This window comes from Scophthalmus maximus, chromosome 16 (genome assembly GCF_022379125.1).
Source record: "Scophthalmus maximus strain ysfricsl-2021 chromosome 16, ASM2237912v1, whole genome shotgun sequence".
Lineage (NCBI taxonomy): Eukaryota > Metazoa > Chordata > Actinopteri > Pleuronectiformes > Scophthalmidae > Scophthalmus > Scophthalmus maximus.
Window position 1 is genome coordinate 380,477 of NC_061530.1, and position 20,559 is coordinate 401,035.

The 20,559-nt window shown below is 43.7% G+C and overlaps 2 protein-coding genes across 3 annotated transcripts in view; both read left to right on the plus strand.

Moving 5' to 3' along the window:
- The first annotated feature begins 1,621 nt into the window (after nucleotides 1–1,621).
- Nucleotides 1,622–4,191, plus strand: ccr9b (chemokine (C-C motif) receptor 9b). 2 transcript variants are annotated; one of them, XM_035613534.2, is made up of 3 exons: nucleotides 1,622–1,863; nucleotides 2,045–2,102; nucleotides 2,897–4,191. In XM_035613534.2, the coding sequence occupies exons 2-3, from the start codon at nucleotides 2,046–2,048 to the stop codon at nucleotides 3,941–3,943; spliced, it is 1,104 nt and encodes a 367-aa protein (XP_035469427.1). In that variant the 5' UTR covers nucleotides 1,622–1,863; nucleotide 2,045; the 3' UTR covers nucleotides 3,944–4,191. The 2 variants fall into 2 exon arrangements, with proteins under 2 accessions (XP_035469427.1, XP_035469426.1); XM_035613533.2 differs by having other exon boundaries at nucleotides 1,627–1,863; nucleotides 2,041–2,102.
- Nucleotides 4,192–15,226: 11,035 nt separating this feature from the next.
- The window catches only part of gli3 (GLI family zinc finger 3), a 90,235-nt gene continuing 84,902 nt past the window's right edge, over nucleotides 15,227–20,559 (plus strand). The window contains exon 1 of the mRNA XM_035611633.2: nucleotides 15,227–15,599. The gene's annotated coding sequence lies outside the window, so the exon portion shown is untranslated. The remainder of the gene's footprint in view (nucleotides 15,600–20,559) is intronic.

The window sequence follows — 20,559 nt, forward strand, 5'->3', positions numbered from 1 at the left end:
TTGTGGTAGGACAGGGAGAGTGCCGAGCCTGAGACTCCCAGTTGTTGGAGGGTGGAGAGGAGGATCTGGTGGTTCACTGTGTCAAAAGCTGCTGAGAGATCAAGCAGGATGACAACAGAGGAGAGTGCACCACTCTGTTGGCCCCTTGACCTCCTTGATGACGCCACACTTCACCATCCTTTCCAGTTCTGCTTTAACTTTGGGGAGCACAGGGGCAGACAATCTCCTCGCTGTGTTAACGTTGTATGGTATAGAGTTGTTAAGGCAATGAACATTCCTAAACACACACACACACACACACACACACACACATATATATATAGTCTGGTCTATTTAATGTTGCATAAGAGTGAGTATTGCCAGCCTCTAACTGGTAGAACTCCAAATCCTTCAACCTTTGTTGACTACCAATATGGTGATTTTAGTTGTAGTTATTACATTTTTTTTAATCGCTAACAAGCATCGTTCAATACTGAAGCCACTTTTTCAAAATTTGTTCATACAGTCTGTATTTCCAACATGCATCTCGGCCAAACAATGAATTCTCACTCAGAAATCAAACACTGTCAGTCATAACACACTGATTTGAAAACCACTAACAACAGGGAGCATCACATAAATTATGGAATTTTATCTTTGAAGTTTAATGATTTATAAATGTTCATAAATCAGTATTTCATTATAAAATAAGAAAAACACATTTTACTTTATTGACTGTACTACAGTATATATAAGAAGAATGAATCAGAAATGGCTTTAACATGCTTTTTTTTCAGTCCTAGCCCTCTCCTGCCTTTGGAGACAGATGTTCAGCCCACAACTGAGTCCGGTTCTACTAGAGGTGTCCTCCTCTTACTGTAGGGAGATTTTTCTCCTCCACAGTCGCCAAGTGCTGCTCATTATGGGAACTGTTGAGTTTCTCTGTAGTATTGTGAGGTCTCCACCTCACTATGTAAAGTGCCTTGAGATAATGTATGTTGGGATTTGTTGCTATACAAATGATACAAAGTGGTCATTACAGAACAATTTGCCATCATTCTGAATTGAATTTGAAAAATGTGCTACATAAATATCTAGTCTTTTGCAGTTGTTGAATTTTGGAAAAATGTGGTCACTGAATGCATTTTGTGTGAAAGCAATGAAAAATGATTTCTGTTAGACTGTGTGAAGAGTTTTGACAATGTGACTTCAGTTTTGACCAATTAGCAATTGAAAAAACTCTAATCTAATTATCAATCAGATTTTCAAATTTATTATGAGTATAGTTAATGAGACTGAATCAGTGAACTGTTATAATTATAGTAATTCTTTTCCTTTGAAGGGTACTGCCCCATGGTAGCTTTATACCATTTTAAATTCTTATTTTTAATATTCTTATTTTTTTCATTCATTTCTGATAGCCATAATTGATCAACTGTAAGCACAACACAAAATTGTGTCAAAAATGGGCTTCAGCTTGAAGCTAGATAGTCTGTGGCAGTAATGTGGTGAGACCTCTTTTGGCTCAAACCTGATGTTTCGGTGAGAAAAGTCTAAAAGTCAATGTGAAACTTCCATGTGAAACTAGCACACTCTTGTCACTCTTCAAAGATCATGCTGTGAAACAAGCTGTCTTTCAATATTGATGCTTGATTAGCTATTTTGCTAGATATCTGTATTTTAAGGAAGTCATGTACTGCATAGAGGGTTGTATGTTGTTCTTTCTTTGCAGACAGCGATAGTATATCCGCACGTGATTCTGTGGTTTGAGATAAACCATATAAGCAAGTGACGATGTAGTTGGTTGTTCAATACGCTACACTGCCTTGACACAGAAGCAGCACTGTAACTGAAGGACTGCTCTCTTAAATCATCACTGAGAGGGTAAGTGATTTGTTGCACTGCTACAAAACTGTAGAAATGTTTAATGTGCATTTTATATTTCACAAATAAGCTTTTCTGTCATGTTATATTTATTAATCATTTACCGTAATTACAGTTTCACAAGGTTGCATGGTTTTAATATGTTGTCTCAAATGAATATCCTCTGATTCTTTGTAGATAGGATGGATGCACTATTAACAACTCCTATGACCACAGTAGATGATTATTATACTGAAACTGTAAGTATTATTTTGAGATACATATCTGACACGACACGGTGGAAAAAACATGAATGAGCCATTGAGACAATGCTGGTGATCTATTCTTGTTGATGTACTGTACGATTGATTAGAGCAAAGGAGGCGACACTACAACTACTGCTAGTGAATTTTTAAAGAATACAATAAAAGTTAGGACACTGTTTCAAAATGCCAAATCCATATGTGCACATGAATATATATCTTCATCAATATATTGTGTGTCCTCTTTTGGTTGTTAATTGTTTCTAAAAATGTGTAAAACAATACACTTCATGATCCATGTGAAATAGATTTATCTGACTCCTGCATCTATAAGATGTATAAATGCCACGGTAAGCGTCAAAGCTGTATCAGCATCAAATGTTCCCCTGTTTGTGGAAACACAAGCCCCAGCGTTTATCTCTGCTCTACATCTAAGCTTTGTGCATCTGGGGCACTGAGTTCTGCTGTGGGCCCCTCTCTGGGGTCCCTCAGGATGGTTTACCCCCGCAGGCTTGGATAACAGCAGGAAGTTGTGAAATAGTGTGGTTTCTCCTGCGTAGACACAACACCTGCACCTGACTGCTGTTTGGTTTTTTTGCACACTCTGGTTAGAATGTACGTCACTGACAGTGTTTTGTGTCATTATTATACGTCCCCAGTCGAAGCAAGTTCTGTTATGAAACCCTGAAAGCAGTTAAAAAGGGTAGCAAGACCAGAAGAAGAAAAGAAACCTGTTTCAATCCCTTTTCAATCCCACATAACATAACCCCATTTTGTATTTGTCGATGCAGAACCCCTCTGATTTCCCAGACTATGAAACAGGGCCGACAGGCATGTGCGACAGAAGGTGGGTCAGGGAGTTTCGTGGGCTGTATGAACCTCCTCTCTTCGGGATCATCTTCATCCTTGGTGCTGTCGGTAACCTGATGGTGGTTTGGATCTACACCACTGTGCGCAACCGTCTGAAAACAATGACCGACGTGTACCTGCTGAACCTGGCGGTGGCCGACCTCCTCTTCCTCTGCATGCTGCCCTTCTGGGCTGTCGATGCGATCAAGGGCTGGGAATGTGGCGTCAGTTTGTGCAAAATTGTGTCTGCTGTCTACAAGATCAACTTCTTCAGCAGCATGTTCCTGCTCACCTGCATTAGTGTGGACCGCTACATTGCTATTGTGCAAGTCACCAAAGCCCAGAACCTGAAGAGAAAGCGACTCTTCTACAGCAAACTTGCTTGCCTGGCTGTCTGGTGTGTGTCCACTCTCCTGGCCCTCCCTGAGTTCATCTTTGCCCGGGTGAAGCCAGACCCAAGGGGGCAGTCCTTCTGCACTCTGGTCTATTGGAACAACACATACAACCAGACTAAGATCCTGGTGCTGTCCCTGCAGATCTGCATGGGCTTCTGCCTCCCTCTACTAGTCATGTTCTTTTGTTACTCCATCATCATAAGCACCCTTCTGCAGGCCAGGAGCTTTGAAAAGCACAAGGCCTTACGCGTGATCTTTGTCGTGGTGCTTGTGTTTGTCCTCTCCCAGCTGCCGTACAACAGTCTGCTGATAGTGGAGGCCATGCAGGCAGCAAACACCACCATCACTGAATGTGAAACAGTCATTCGTTTTAATGTGGCAGGACAGGTAGCTAAGAGCCTGGCATTTACTCACGCCTGTCTCAACCCATTCCTGTATGTCTTCATTGGAGTTCGGTTCAGACAAGACCTCCTGAGGATTGTGAAGACGTGTGCCGGGGGTCTGAGCACCGGAGGGTTGAGCAAAACAAACTCGCTTCCAAAACGTCCCTCTGTCATGTCAGACACTGATACCACCCCTGCTCTGTCAATATAACTGCAATGTTTGTTCCCCATGCATTACCGGCTAGAATTGCAATGATAAATGAGAGTTTATATTAATTACCTTCATAACATTACATCACTGTACAAACTGTATATTAGTGTAAATACTTTTTTGTTTCGATTTTTGAGTGTTTGTATTTTTCTTTTCATCTCATCATTAGTTGTGTTGTAACTGAATAAAAAAAACTGCATTTGATTTGATTGGAGGGTGCAAAATAAAAAATAAAAATCTCAAGCACTTTGCAGTTTTCTTTGTTACTCTTCTGTCAACACAGCACAGTGTCAGGGAAATGCAACAGTAGTTCCAGTGACATAGAAGATCGTAGGGATCAATATTGAGATCGACAATGTATTTGAACTGTACATGGGAAAATATTTTTGAGGTTTCACTGTTGTAACATAACTGGTGTGGTGGGAAACAAACTCACCAGATCCAGAATAGTTTGGGTATGACTGGATGTCCTCCATCTGTAACGACAATCTCAACTGTTTAACCTCTAACCTGAGTTTGATTATGACTTGGAAGACAGACAGGCAGACAGACAGGCAGACAGACAGACAGACAGACAGGCAGACAGACAGACAGACAGGCAGGCAGACAGACACACAGGCAGAGAGAGAGACAGGCAGACAGACAGGCAGACAGACAGAGAGACAGACAGGCAGACAGACAGAGAGACAGACAGACAGGCAGACAGGTAGACAGACAGACAGACAGACAGACAGGCAGACAGGTAGACAGACAGACAGACAGACAGACAGGCAGACAGACAGAGAGAGAGACAGAGAGGCAGGCAGACACACAGGCAGGCAGACACACAGGCAGGCAGACAGACAGACAGACAGACAGACAGAGAGGCAGGCAGACACACAGGCAGGCAGGCAGACAGACAGACAGACAGACAGACAGACAGAGAGGCAGGCAGATACACAGGCAGGCAGGCAGCCAGGCAGACAGACAGACAGACAGACAGACAGACAGACAGACAGACAGAGAGGCAGGCAGACAGACAGACAGACAGACAGACAGACAGAGAGGCAGGCAGACAGACAGACAGACAGACAGACAGACAGACAGACAGAGAGGCAGGCAGACACACAGGCAGGCAGGCAGGCAGACAGACAGACAGAGAGGCAGGCAGACACACAGGCAGGCAGGCAGACAGACAGACAGACAGAGAGGCAGGCAGACACACAGGCAGGCAGGCAGACAGACAGACAGACAGACAGAGAGGCAGGCAGATACACAGGCAGGCAGGCAGACAGACAGACAGACAGACAGACAGACAGACAGACAGAGAGGCAGGCAGACACACAGGCAGGCAGGCAGACAGACAGACAGACAGACAGACAGACAGACAGACAGACAGACAGAGAGGCAGGCAGATACACAGGCAGGCAGGCAGACAGACAGACAGACAGACAGACAGACAGACAGAGAGGCAGGCAGACAGACAGACAGACAGACAGACAGACAGACAGACAGAGAGGAAGGCAGACAGACAGACAGACAGACAGAGAGGCAGGCAGACACACAGGCAGGCAGGCAGACAGACAGACAGACAGACAGACAGACAGACAGACAGACAGACAGACAGAGAGGCAGGCAGACACACAGGCAGGCAGGCAGGCAGACAGACAGACAGACAGACAGACAGAGAGGCAGGCAGATACACAGGCAGGCAGGCAGGCAGACAGACAGACAGACAGACAGACAGAGAGGCAGACAGACAGACAGACAGACAGACAGACAGACAGACAGACAGACAGACAGACAGAGAGGCAGGCAGACACACAAGCAGGCAGGCAGACAGACAGACAGACAGAGAGGCAGGCAGACACACAGGCAGGCAGGCAGGCAGGCAGGCAGACAGACAGACAGACAGACAGACAGACAGACAGAGAGGCAGTCAGACAGGCCAAGAGGAGTTGGTTCTTTCTTGTTGAACTGTGTCATGCAGTCTGCCATGGGGAGCAATATCATTTAGATTCTCTAGCTGCTGAGGCTGGTGTTTTATAGTGTAGTACATGTATTTATGGTGTTTGTCAATCAATGAAAATTTGGTTTATGCGAGGGTTCAGACCAGTAAGCAGGATATAAAAGTGCTGTGCACCCATGCTGTCAGATATTACCGTGGTCCTATTGTAACATGTAAAGACAGAGAGTTAGGACAGATGGTGTTTAAAAAAGAGAGAAACATCGCGAAAGACAATCTTGCACACTGTAACAAACAAAACGTGGGCTGTTATTGTGGTCATCGAGGTTGGCCCCAGACATGTGCAGCCTACCTGCTGGGTTCAGGTGAGACCACAGACACATTCTCTGTACAAGTTTCTGTGTCTCTCACAGCAGGAAACCATGAGCAGAGTCAACATGCAGAGCCCAGGCCTCAACCCAACCCGCTGTGGATGTTCCCAGACTGAAATACTACATTTGCCTCAACTGCCGAGCACAAACGCTGATATTTCCACTCAGTACAACTTTAGTGAATTCTGAATTTGTTTCTGTATTCTAGTTTTACATACAACCTCAAAATAAAACTGTCTTTGAATCGACAGGGAATAATGTTTCCAGAACTATTCTATCAGATCAGAACTAGTGGACTGTATCTTTACAGCAATGTTCAAGTATTTTAGTCTCATTCATCTGTTCACATGCTGCTCTACACAGCACTTTTCATATCACACAACATTCATACACGGCCCTAATAACTGTCAGGGGCAATTGAGGTGTCTTGCCCAAGGACACCATGGCATGCAGACTGGAGGGCCCAGGAGTCGAACCATCGACCTTCTGATTAGCCACATTTCTGCCAGATGGGCTTGAGTCCACCTTGTAATACCAATTATTTTAGAGTATTTTAATGCAAATAAACCGAATCAGAGTCAGTGTTTTGGTTGTGTATCCTTTTTATTTTGGTCTGCAGTTGATCCACATTGTACTCATACTTCTATCATTTTTTCAAAAACTGGGTGTTTGAACCATTTATACAAAGGGGTCATCAATCATTAATGGGCTATAAAAGAAGAAAAGCAAATTGTATTTTCTTGGACTATCCTAGTTTATGAATTAAACCAACTGAGAAGGTTAGAACTCTGGTGGAACTACTAACAATTCCCCGACATATGAGACAAGACAAGGAGCCTCAAGTAGACATGGTGACAAATGTCCCTCTGTGGAGTAGAAATGGATTCAATTTGAAAATACCCCTTCAAACCTTCAATAAATGTACTTTATTGTTTCACCCACCACTATTACACCCACTTGTAATCACAGTTATGTGTTTGTTTTTTTACTGTGGAAAATATGGAAATATTTTAATCCTTTCATTTCTATTTTTCCCAATTAGCAGAACATCATTTTATTGCAGGCTGTAGTTATTTCACCACAAGGTGGTGTACCTTGCTCAGCAGAGTGGCCTCTGATGCCCGGCGAACACACGGGTTAGAAGTGAAGCTACCGCCACCTAGTGGCCGTTTGAATGGAAGTCCATGTTTGGGGGAGCAGCGTCATACGTTCACTGTTCTTTCAAAACTAACAAACAGGCAGATTGATTGTGCACTACAATGTTAAAATTCCATGTTCCTCATTGTCCCATAACTCTGAAGTGCCATAGTAAATTAGTAATCACCACTAACAACAAAAAAACTGTGCTGTGAAGAATGTGAAAGACTCACAAGTAGAGCAGCACCTGTGGTTTGGGAGCATCCCATCCATCAGGGGGGATGTGTGTGTGTGTGTGTGTGTGTGTTTGTGTGTGTCTGTGTGTGTGTGTGTGTGTGTGTGTGTGTGTGTGTGTGTGTGTCTGGGTGTGTGTGTGTGTGAGTGTGTGTGTGTGTGTGTGTGTGAGTGTGTGTGTGTGTACGTGTGTGTGTGTGTGTGTGTGTTTCTGGGTGTGTGTGTGTGTGTGTGTGTGTGTGAGTGTGTGTGTGTGTGTGTGTGTGTGAGTGTGTGTGTGTGTGTGTGTGTGTGAGTAATAGGAGAGACAGTGTCGGCACATGTGACCCATTGATTGCTGTCCGCTGTCCTGTTCTGTGGAATATCAAATATTTTCTACCTGAACAGGTCACAAACAGCCCATCATGACAGTCAGGGTCTGGCTCGTTGGTACATTTGAAGCATATTATGAGGAAACAGGAAAAAATACAATTCAATGAATCAAATATAAGAAAAAGAATGAAAAAGGAAAGTATCCTTTATCTTCATACCCTTCCATGATTTAAAAATGAAATGTAATAGATCTTGGACCTCCAAAATTCCAGCCCAAACAGGGAGCACCTTATCACCCGCATCTCTCCCGTAGCTAATATTTCACTTCAGCTCCGGGGCCCGCAGAATGAGAGACGTTTCCATTTCATGTCAGTCATTTCCAGGCCTGTGTGTTACCTGTGTGGTGATAAGTGTTTGACTGACTGCGACTGGCATTAGTCACTGTCCAGCTCCGAGTGACAGCTGCAGATTGACGCTGGTGATGAACGGAGGAGAGGTGTGTTCTGGAACAACCACAACAACAACAACAACAACAAGGGGGGGGGGGGGGGTAATACACAAACACAAGCACATCATTGTACATTTTAAGAGAAGGCATTATTTCCCCTTCACCTGAGTGGTAAAGTATCTCAGACAAATTGAACTTAATGTAGTGTGCTGGAAACAGTTCATTATTCACTGTTAGAACTTTCCTAAAAAATATGTTCAATATCGGTTCCTTTTCAAGAAATTATAGGAACATATTGGGACCAATAAAATATAGTGTTACTTTAGTACTCTTGGCAATAGAAAGCATGAACTAGAGATGATCCATGTATGTAGAGCCACTGAGGAACAGTTCAAAATGGATCATGTCTTTAATTTGACCTTTTCACTCGCTGAGGTTTGCATTCACATGCAAAAACCAACTGGGTTGGCCTCCACCCTCTTCAACATCCTTCACATGGGATCCACGCATCTGCCACACTTTGCTGTCTTTCTTTATATATATTTGAGATCAAAATGAGGCTGAATTTGAAGATGGAAACATCACAGGCTGAGTGATGACACTGCGAGATCGTCTCCAGTTGGGAGTTGTTTGTACCCAACTGGTGAATGATTTCCTTTAGCTCTGCTTTTGGTCTCCACCAGCTCTAACAGCTGAATGCTCCAGAGTGTTCACCTATTACGAACTGTAGCGCCCCCCTGTGGCCAAGAACGGTGGCCATGAGAGTGGTGAGAATGTTGCAGGCTCTGTCCTCTGTCTCTGACAATCCACATGAGCTGCTGTAACTACATAAGCCTTCACTCACTAATGGGGAAATGTTAAATCAACTTTATTCATTATAGTCTTGCACCAGCACTTAATTGCAAATCCAACGTGTCCCATAGCAGCGGATACTAACAAAGCAAATGTTGAAAGGCTAATGCAAGTTGTTGTCTGATTTATGATCCATATAATTGTTCTTGTTGTTGACACATTTCCACAACTGTTTCCATTAAAAACGTGGGTAATCTGATCTATTGAGCGTTTAATGTTTAAAGTGTGTCTAGTTGCTGCAGAGTTGTGCATCTTCATGCGTGAGAGCACAAGTTAATTAAAAGAAACAATTGTACCAGTGATGGATAACTCCACATGAACAGTGCTGAAGGATCCAAGCCGTGGTCAAACCTTGTTTGCTGACCTCTGGCATGACAGGATCTTCAAATGACTCCGTCAATGGAGGAGGTAAATATTTAAAAGATAGTTTATGACGATGACAACAAGGAACAAATTACAACACCCGCTGTTTGATTTCACCATTAGTCTCACTATGGACCAACCTGGAAAGGATGCAGCGCTAAAAGGGCAAAGGTTGAATCTCTGGACACCTATGGAACATGTTTTCACCCTGATACTCGCTGCTCTTCCTCTTTACTCCTTTCCAAAGCAAGCCAGTAAGCTATGAGATGGACGGGCTGCGCGTTGCAAGGTTTCCAAAAGTGAACACAGTCTGACTGCTGCTCTACCTGAGGAGCAAAAACAAAAGAGTCCTATCTACCTGTAGGACTGTGGGAGTCGGGGCTTTGATCTGGACCAGAAAGAGAGTAGTTTGATGAAATATTGATGCTCTTTTTAACTGTGTCCTGTGGGAGCTCAGTCTGCTCTCAGGATGTGTGCGCTGATCCACAATACTGCTGCGCCTCCCCACATGAGAATGGACTGGCATACGTTGCTCAAGGAGTCTTATTGGTCTTAATGAGTCTATTGATGAATGAATGTGCTCTTAATCAGTCGCCATCAATTCCACAATACATGCGTTACCAGTGTGTCCGGTGAGTCGCATGTACATGACTGAAATCTTTATTTGGTGTTGGATGGGTAATTGTTTGCCCTGGAAACAAAGCTGCAACAGCTTTACATGTATAATGTATAGAATACATTTGTAAATGGCAATGCAGAAATATTCATGCATGTTGATTCAACCCAGACATCATAACAACAAAAAATTTCTTCAAAAAATATTTGATTAAAAATCAGTATCATGAAATAAATAAACCACAAACCCAAAATATCCTGTGTAGTGATACTAGTCCAGCATCAGACCCTGTCACATGATTTCAACTCAGAAAGTTTGACTTGAGTTTGTATGAAAGTGACCCACATTCTTCAAGCAACAACGATCACTGTACAAGAATAAAAAAATCTGAATATTGATAATGGCCTTGAGTGCTTTAGTCTGAATGTGAAGGGGCCAACACACTTCAATCAGAGTTGAAAAGAGAGCAGAAAATGTTCGGGGGGTAATCACTCTCCCAAGTTCACGTTCATCCACAGAGATAGACGGCGGCATAATGACTTATGTGGAAAAAGCTGAATGATTATTTAAACTAAGGGAAAGAGGAGAGGGAGGCAGGAGGCGGGTCGGAGGGGGGGGGCAGCCAGGGGCAGGAGATAGACTGGGAAAGGTCTCGCGTTAAAGTGGAATTAACATGCCTTTGCATTGGAGCCCATTAGATAATCATATTCATACCACACAAGGCTCCAAACCCGCTCTGTTTCATTATTCCCTTTTAATCCCGCCTGATAAGGGGGTGCAGTCGACGTGGTTTTTATTATGTCGTCATTTGGAATCCACATGAAATCCCCACGGGATGTTATCACAGGGAAATTGCTTAAACAGCCCAAGTAGATATATAGTTTTGCGTTTATTATTTCTGACGGATTCAAAATAACTGCAAATATCCTTTTTCCGGATTATTTGGGGCTGAGAGTCTAATAAGACATTCACACTAATGGGCCACTCAAGCCTCTCGAGCTGGGGGGAGGAGGGGGGATGTTGAAGAGGGGAGAGCCGTGTTCAGTGTCCCGCAGGTGCAAGTGTGTTCAGGTACAGTTCATGTGAGAAGACCAAAACAGACGAGGACAGACCAACACGAGGAGAGAAGGAGGAGAGAAGGACGGATGGGTTGGGTGGTGACAGTGGAGGGACAGAGGGAAAAACAAGCGTTCACTAGTCTTATATAAATAGATATATTTTTATCATTATGGTAGTATATGTGCGCTGAACAATCAAAACATTGTTTCTCCAAATTTGGTGATTTTGAATTTATCTGATATATTGAAGGATCAAATGAGTCTTTAGCTTAATAAAAGCTAAATAAAAGTATGGAGCCAAATAAAGTAGCCCATGAAACAACATTGCTTTCTGACACGATGGCACAAGGACATCCGAGATCAAACTGGAGGTGAATTCATTGTTACAACATTTAATGTCACATCCTGGACAGCCATGATTTATCACAAAATGATTGTGGAAATATTTGGGATATTATGTAATGAACAGATTTTCCCTTTGAAATGCAACTAATATATACATAGGTCACATCCAATATACTGGGGAAGAACCTTTTCCCACTTGTCCCTCGTGTCAGAGGTGGAGAAAACATCTGCGCCTTCACTGATGTGAAAGTAGCTGTTCTGCCATGTACTGGTGCAATGTCCTGCTCAGTGTGAACCTGTAACGGAGTGGAAGTGTAAAGCAACATGGAACGACAAGACTCAACCTGATGACTTCATTGAATGTACTGCCACTGCCAGGGAGACAGTGGTGTGCTTGTCTGGTTCGAGGGTGGTCAACGGGCTCTTGCTGGTGGTGCTGGAGGTTTTCAGAACAAAGTGTCCTTGTCACTGCTTCTCTGCATGTTTTGCCTTTTTAAGTGCACGGAACAGGCCGACGGGAAACATGAGGAGGGAGAGGAGAGGTACAGCTTCTGAACCACAAGGCCACCAGTGGCGCCATCCTGATCCTGGCTCCTCTGACCAAGCCACAACGTGCTGTCGACACTGTCAGAGGGACGTCCCACATGAGGAATCATGCTCTGAGGTAAACCATCCAAATGCTTCTTTTTCTCAAAACAGTTGCTCTGACAATCTAAGAGCTATAATCCCCCCTGAAACGATTCAATTTCATGTTAGCCGCTACATCTTCACCACTAATTTCAGAAGGAAAATATTATAGCTAACAATTGTAACACTTACTAAATTATTGTTATAGAATCAACCAGAAGCGTGAAAGTTGATCTCCACTTTGATTACATTAAGGGGCAGCAAGCGATTCTAAAGCAACACACGTTTTGTAAAATCTAGTCAATATTTCTTCGCGGTCTGTCAGCTGTCGCTTCTGTGTGTGCGCCGCAAAAAAAATCTGGGATTTCGTCTCAGCCCAGGCTCTGTAAATCGAAAAGAATACAAATGGCACCACACAACACTGTGTGCAGTTAGTAACCATCGCCCGTCAGCCTCGTGGTCGGTGCGTCCCTCATAGCGGAGGCCTCGGGTTCGAGGCCTGGCCAGAGCAGGAAAATCCCAACAAGAAAAACAAAGGGGGAAACAAGCTTTGTCCAGAATCACTCATAACAGTAAGCCAATAATGGGTTCATATGCTAAACACAACACAAGGACTTTCCCTTGAAATAGAGTATTTCCATGTTGCTGCTCCTGGATATGAACTCGATCTGAAAGCTGCTCTGCTGTTGTGTGTCCCTGCTCTGCTCGTGCAGCCGCTGCGTCTTCAGCGCTCACATCTGTGTGGATATAATGTGCTTCCTCTGCCGTATCCGTTTCACTGTGACATCTGTCCGGCAGCGGAGAATTAAAGGCAAAAATCCAGATGCCTACACAACATTCTGCCAGATATTGATTTACTGTTACTCGTGTAACATACGCACTGAGCACTACATATTACTTCAGTGAGATCATGGCTGAAAGTGGAATCACGCTCTGTCAGTTGGTCAGTATTCGAAAAATACGCACAGGGCACAGATGTTGATCTTGGTTCCTTGAGGAGAAGTGACAACGTGTGAGTGAGTGAATGTGTGTGATTGTTGCTGTGCGTGTACCTTCGTGGGAGCACCTCCCTGTCTGTAGAACAAACAGTAGTTCCTTCTTAATTGGGGTGAGATCAGGGGCTCAAAGGGGGCCAAGAAGGGACCCCAACCCCTTTCTGTCTCCTCCACAATCGCTTTTGCTACAGAGGAGCTTTTGATGTGTGCTTTGGCTCTGTGAGTCCTACTTTGGAATATGTTCTTGGGAGACCATTGGTAACTTGCCTCCAGGCAGAATCTCAATCCCGAGGATCCTGGCCCTCTTTGATGAAATACTTTCGGGAGCTGCTAACCCTACTGATGCCCATGTGCTCCCCCTCCCTCCTCCTTTAGCCTCTTGTTCTCCCCCACCTCACCCCGGCCTGCCCCCCTCCCTCCACGTTCCTCGGATTCTGTTTGAGAGATTCATAACAAGGACTTCATCTCTGTGTAGTCCAGGCCAGATGAGCACCGCCTGACAAACAGACGGGAGAATTAGTCGTGTCTCACAGAGGATCTTTGATTGTCTCCTCTCTCGGCCACAAAACATTTTCATTGTATTGACACTGATTCATATCACAGCTTTTTTTTATTTTTATTGTGCATTTGTTGCATTTCTGTATTCATTATTTAACCTTATTTGTTATGTCCACATTTCCATTTTAAATCAGCAGATGTCAACAATTGTACTTACAAGTAGGTATTAAATAAAAGAATGTATCTGTATCTGATATTTACAGTTTCTGCCTGAGTCAACTTGCTCTACATTTTCCAAAATCCATCTTCATGTTCTGGCAAAATCCGAGCTGAACATTTGGGGGTTTGCTGATGACGAAGACGTTGACAGTTGTGACAGAAGATCTTAGTCTCTGATTGATTCAGACAGTAATTAGTCATGGGAAGAAAAGAAAAAAGAATCAGGAAAATCGATTGTAAAACATGTCTCTTTTAAAAGAGAAAATATATTGGCACTATCCGTAGCTGATTGTGTGTCTGTTACACTAAAGATAAATTCACTAACTTGATGGACTTGACCTCTCGGCCACACATACTCACTCAGATCCTAGTTAAACGATTAGCCGGTGATTTTGCTCTCCAAACTCCCACCTCCTCATTGATTGAAACGGCACCCTAAAGACCCCGCTTACCACATCATTTCCCTGTATATTGATTATGTATATTGATTATATCTAACCCTACAGGAAGGCTCTCCACTGCTTTAAAACAGCATGAGATGAAGGCTCAGGCCAGGACCCCATAAATTGTCAGCATGTGAGTCAAATTGTTCCAATAATCCAAAAATGAAAAATTGAAGGGGATTTTGAAGGATTATGGAAGAATGGCCAGAGTGCATTACCTGGATAAAAGTAGTTAAAACACCCATACAAGAAGAGAGATTAATGTAATAGGCTACTCATAAAATATCACATTTAATGATTAGGTGCAAATGTTTGAGTGGAAACTATTTTAACTGAATTTGCAGTGTGAAATTATATGTCCTGTAACATTAATTATTTGACATTCATGTACATGAACACAGAACAACGTAGCTCTACAAACTTTTGTAAAGAGAGACTGGCAGACCAGAATAATATTACACTTCATCTGTGCAGGATTATTTCATAAAGCAGAGTCCGAGTAAAGTCTATGAGCTCTATTGCCCACCCGGATGAATTTAATATTAATCACAAATATCGAATAAATACTTCTACCACCACATTGGTGGAATTTCCCCCCAATTCTTTTTAAACGCTGCTTTTTCTTTTAGTGTTTAGGAAACCTTGGAGGAACACAATGCAAGTGTATTATTATAATGAATATAATACTACGTTTTTATATTTAAACTCCAAGAACAAAGAAAAGAAAGAAAGAAAAGAAAACAAGGAGGCAGGCAGTGAGGGAAGGAGGGAGCCGTCCGAAGGGAGGAGTCAGGCGGGGGAAGGAGCAGCTGGAGATCCACACTTCGCCCTCTCTCTCCCTGTTCCCTCGAACCAACGCGTCTCCACGCGCGGCCCGAAGCCTCCGCTGCCCTGACGCACGGTGCGTGTGCTGCTGGCGGGCCGCTGGTCTCCGTCCGGTGGTCTCCGTCCGGTGGTCTCCATCCGGTGGTCTCCGTGTGGTGGTCTCCGTGTGAACCGGGCCCCGGAGCGGCACAGTCCGGCTGCGCCGTTTGGAGTTGGAGTTGGAGTTGACGCGTCAGAAAGTCCCCGGCAACTCCAGACGCACATCTGCAACTCGGGAGGAGGAGCAGCAGGACGAAGACGCACCAGTTGGTTGCTCTCTGAGAAGATCGTCAAAGTGAAGAATCACTGGGGGAAGCACAAGGAAAGACGTGAGTACCGAGTCCAGACCTCTCACTCCGTCCCAGTATCGTCTGCCTGTAAACTTTTTCGCAGCCGTCAGCAGAGGTTTCACATTTCAGACGAGCGGGTTTGGTCCTGGTGTGGATCCAGAGGAGCAGCCGGGCTGGAGGGGACCACGGACAGATGTCGAAGGACTCCTCTGCAGGGGAACTTCATGAAACTTTATTGTTGGCCTTTGGCCTCAAGAAGAGCGCGTGTTGATTGATTTCATTGTCCATCAGTGACTCTCTTCGTCCTGTTACAGGAAAGGTTCATTCAGACTTAGTTTTGGAATGTGGCCAAGAGTCCGTCTTGACCTTTGACATTTAGACATAATTCATTTTACAGCCATCATGCCACTTTTTTTAACTACTGAATTTTACATGGCTGATTATTTGATCTATTTTTTCCAGCATCATAATTTCCACTTGAGGCCTTTGTTGATACGCACACTACACTGCACGCACTTCCACACTCAGATTCACACTTGGCAGAGAATTTATATTTTTTAAAGTGAGCTAAAATGATATTCTGGCACCGAGGTGAATTACTTTTATTTATTTGTCCCTGTAGAAACAGGTGTCAATTACAGCAAAACAGACTTCAACTAAAACAAATCAGTCATGCGTCGGAAATTATTCATAGTGAATGGCAAGTTCTTAAAATGATCTGGTTCATGTAAAAAACGAGAGCTATTCTAGGTGACATCGGCAGATCACAGCGTGTTTGAAGGCATGTGCTCAGAGAAATCTAAGCCCATTACAGTGGGTCTGTTCCCCGGCAGGGGTCCATGTGGGGCGCTTTACAGGGGCCCCGAGCAAAATGAGACGTAGAACAAATACACTATGGTTTAGTTTATTACAATTCTCTGCAATTAGCACAATTTAAAACGAGATTAGAATTAGTAATACCCTTATAGCTTTGTGCCTTTTTAAAAACAAAATCAACATTTAAAGAAACTCTCACATGGGCTTGTGTAGAGGGAAAAAAAATCTCTCTTGTAAGAGAAGCCCCATCATTTTTGGGGAGTGGGACATGAACATGTTGAAGAGCCCCGAGCCTCCACATGTGCAGATATTTGTTTGAAACTTTCCCTGCTGTCCTCGCCAGCTGTTCCACATTTTATCTGCTTGTCTGCTCTCGGGTTTCATTCAGACGACGAGGGTCCGAGGTGCTCAGCCATGCGGTGCAGCTCAAATCCTCCTTTTTTTGACACTTGGCAAATTATTAACGGCGGCCTGGCTGCCTGGAGACGGAGCAGTGACCGCACACACCAAAGAAGATGTTAAACAGCACAAGTTCACACGGATCAAAATATCCTTTTAGATATTTTAATGAGGCAGTTCCATCATTCATCATTCTCTGCATTTGGCTTTGAGCAGGCAGCTGATTTTTCAGGTCTTGGTTACAATTTTCTAATAAAAATTTAAAAAAGGGAATGTCACATAAATTATCATTTAATATGTGCACTATTTTATATATAATAACAACATAAAATTTAACAGGCCTCACTAGTGGAAAATGAATCTCTGTTATAAAAAGATAAAGTGACTCATCGGGCCTGTAACCACTCCGATTGCAGGCCTAATATCTTGTACCTCGACATGGCCAAATAGAATAATTATAAATAGTGTAATTATAGTTTTATATAGAGACATTAAATGAAGAGGACTGTAGTTTTTTCTCCTCTGTGTTTTGCATTTGTTTGGCCTGTGGCTTGTGAATTAAGCATTTTAAAATAATGCTGACAGTTAAAAATGCCATACAAAAATATAAATGTATAAATATATATATATATATATATATATGTATATATCAATCATTATTATTGGAAGCCAAAATTATGACAGCATTTTATTTTCAACATGCAGGCAGACTTTTTTAAAAACATTTTTTAAAAAAGAAAAAGAAATTGAGATGAGTCAAATTTTCATTGACTCACATTTTTCAGGAATTCATTATTGTACAGAATGATGTTACACATAATTACTTACTCTGATTTTTGTTTTACACACCAGTCAGTGTCAGTACATTTCCTTTGAAATAAACCATACACATATTTCATCTGCATTTATAAATGTGCAAGATTATTCTTCTCGTTTTTGTGGTTTTAAATGTTGCCCTAAAAGTAATAGTGCAGGATGATAGTGATGTTAAACAGGTAGAAAGGAGTCTTTGCCTCATTGTGATGAAGCAGCGGTGATGAATGCAGCAGTGTTTAAGATGCTAATCTGCAGGAATGAGATGCACAACTCCGAGCCGCTCGCCTACTGTAGCTGGCGAAGATGTATCGTTGCCGCTCTCGGCGTCTCATGCTCCGTATGTGAGGACTCTGCAGGAGTCAGCCCGTCAGATAGTAGCTACGTACCTTTTTTATCTCGCTCAAGCACTGTAAAATTCTACATATGGTGACACTGGCCAAGGACAGCGCTGACCTGGTGGAATAAGGGCTGTCGTGTTAATGCAGCGAGGTGACATGCTATTAGCTTTTGAGGTATGGCCTCTCCTCTGTCCTCAGGCCTTTCACACTTGCTGGTAAGGGGTTTGTGTGCGAGGCCCTAATGAGCCGTGTTCTCGTGCTTATGCCGCGACTTGACGCCCTCAAAGAGGAGGCAATGGTTTTGTAAAATGAGGGTAATATGTAGGATGCTGCTTTTCCTCAACATAATGAGGATTGTATTGGAAGTGTTAGTGTGCTTGTTTGGCAGGTTGTTTTTCCCCCTTTCTGTTTTTTTTTGGGACGTTAAAGGAATCACACAGAGAGGTGCAACTAGAAACAATAATTACATTAGTTTAAAATACACAGCAAACAATTAACCAGTGAGGGTTTGGAGTACTTCCCTCTGCAATGTGATTAGCTCTTGCTTTTCTTCTACATATCTGGTGGAGGTGAATATATGGCCCCAAAGAAATGTCTCACTTTGATGATTTGTTACTTTGATATGTTGACATCACATGAAACAGACACAGTTGGAAAAAAGAGGACAAGTCAGACAGGTAGTGATAGAGGAAAAAAAAAAGGCAGTGCATACGAGCAAGTGGAAGTGTGTGTGTGTGTGTGTGCGCGCGCGCGCGTCCACGCTGTTTCGGTTTGCGAGGCATGGAGGAGCGCGATGAAAAGTTGGGGCTGAGATGGCAAACCTGAGGAGCGTCAAAACGTCTGGATGCATTTGCGTGCGAGGAGAGACAAGAAGGGGTCTTTGGGCGCGTGAGGGCTTCTCCTTGGCCTCTTAATCCCCAGGCCCAGCCATCCCTTCAGGGCATGCCTCAGATCTGGCTCTCTGACTCTCCGGGCAGACGACCCAGCTCCGCCAGCAGATTTAATATGCTATGTGTTCCTGCTCCCCCGGCTCCCTTCCACCTCAACCATCATTGTCCCAGAGCGGGACCCCCACTCCCCGCTTCAAGGAGCCTGCTAAAGGCACCTTTCAAGCCGGGTGATGTCTTTGGATAACGCGTATGATTGGGGGCGGGGGTGGTTATGAAGAGAGTTATTATATTACTCCCATTCAGGAATATTAAAAACACTGAATCAACAGTCATACACCCATCCCACTTTCTTTCCCTTCTTCTGTTTTTAACACACACACATATTTCTGGTTTTTATTTTATTTTTTATATTTTATTTTTCCCCTCTTGTTGGAGCAACAGTTTTTTCATTTGTCAGAAGAAATGTGAGGTAAAAAGTGTGAGCTTAAGTTGCTCCAACTGGACCTGGGCAACTCATTTCCCAGAGTGAAGCACCCAATCTGGCAATAAAAAAATAACAGAGGAAAAACAGTGAAATGCATAGAATCAAGTGATTTGATTTTACGGCCAATGAAGGTGTGTTTGACAGCTTAACACAAGCCCTGTTGTAGGCCATAGTAAATTTTATTTGCAGGGTTTGAGTGTGAGAATGCAGAGTGTGCCGTGCCGGCGGCTGCGTTTTCTTTTCTCTCACACTTGAGGAGAGACAGGACAAAAAAAGCGTGCATGAGGACGCTGCTCATCCCCTCCTCTGTTTGCTCTCGCTGCCGTAAAAATATATTGAGGTCTGCCGTGTGAAGTACAGCAGCACAAGTGCTTTGGTCTGGGGCCCATTTGTTTGAGGGCCGTGTGTAAAGTTTAGCGCCTTAAGACACATTTTCCGGGGGCTGTGGCTGTTATTTCAGCTTTGATGGGAGCGGGTAGTGGCGTCCGCGAGGGGGTCGGGGTTCTGATCGGGGGACAGATGAACTGGCTACTCACTTACCCTTGCTTTTTGATGTGTGAAGCCATGAGTCAGGCTCTGTCTAACCTAAGACACCGGGACACACACACACGTCCATGCACAGTAATGAAGTTGCTCACAATGTGACCCCATGCGTTTGTGATCCCATGCTGCTTGTTGCTATCTTTCAGTGGGACTTATCCGTGAGTCTTGTCGCATCATGGAGTGGTGGTCAAGGATGGGCTGTTGTTTATCAAATGTAAATTCCAAGGTTAATACCTGAAAGACGCACAGACCCAGACATTCACTCTGTCCCTTCATTTTCTCATGCTGTGGACTTGGGGCAAGTTGGAAAAGGAGAGCGGCGGGCATTGTGTATGAACTCGACTAGTATGTAATGAATGCTAACAGACCGTGGCTCTAAGACAAAAGGGGAACGCTGCTATCTGAACAAATTGCTGCCCCAACCTGAAAGAGCCCTCCTTTGACAGTGTAGCATTGGAAGACTTATAGTTTTTTTTCTCATGCAAAGCGCGCTGTTTTAAGAGGCTGGGCTGCGGAAAGAGAAGGGGGCTGTGTTTAACAATACTCTGCAGGGTGTTAGGAACAGGTTTTGGGGAGAGGAGGTCGCGTTGGTGGTGGGGGGGTCCTCTCTCCTTTGCTCCTCAGACAAAGCCCAGTTCCTTTCAGGGTTGCATGGGGGGTAGGGTGAGTGGGTTAGAAGGGGGAACATCCAAGAGTTTGAGCTCCTTGAAATA

Bases quoted from the DNA above. Each gene is read 5' to 3' on its own strand.
- ccr9b (XM_035613534.2), top strand. From the start codon at position 2,046: ATGGATGCACTATTAACAACTCCTATGACCACAGTAGATGATTATTAT. The intron at 2,103-2,896 runs GTAAGTATTATT...TTGTCGATGCAG, and splicing joins ATGATTATTATACTGAAACT to AACCCCTCTGATTTCCCAGA.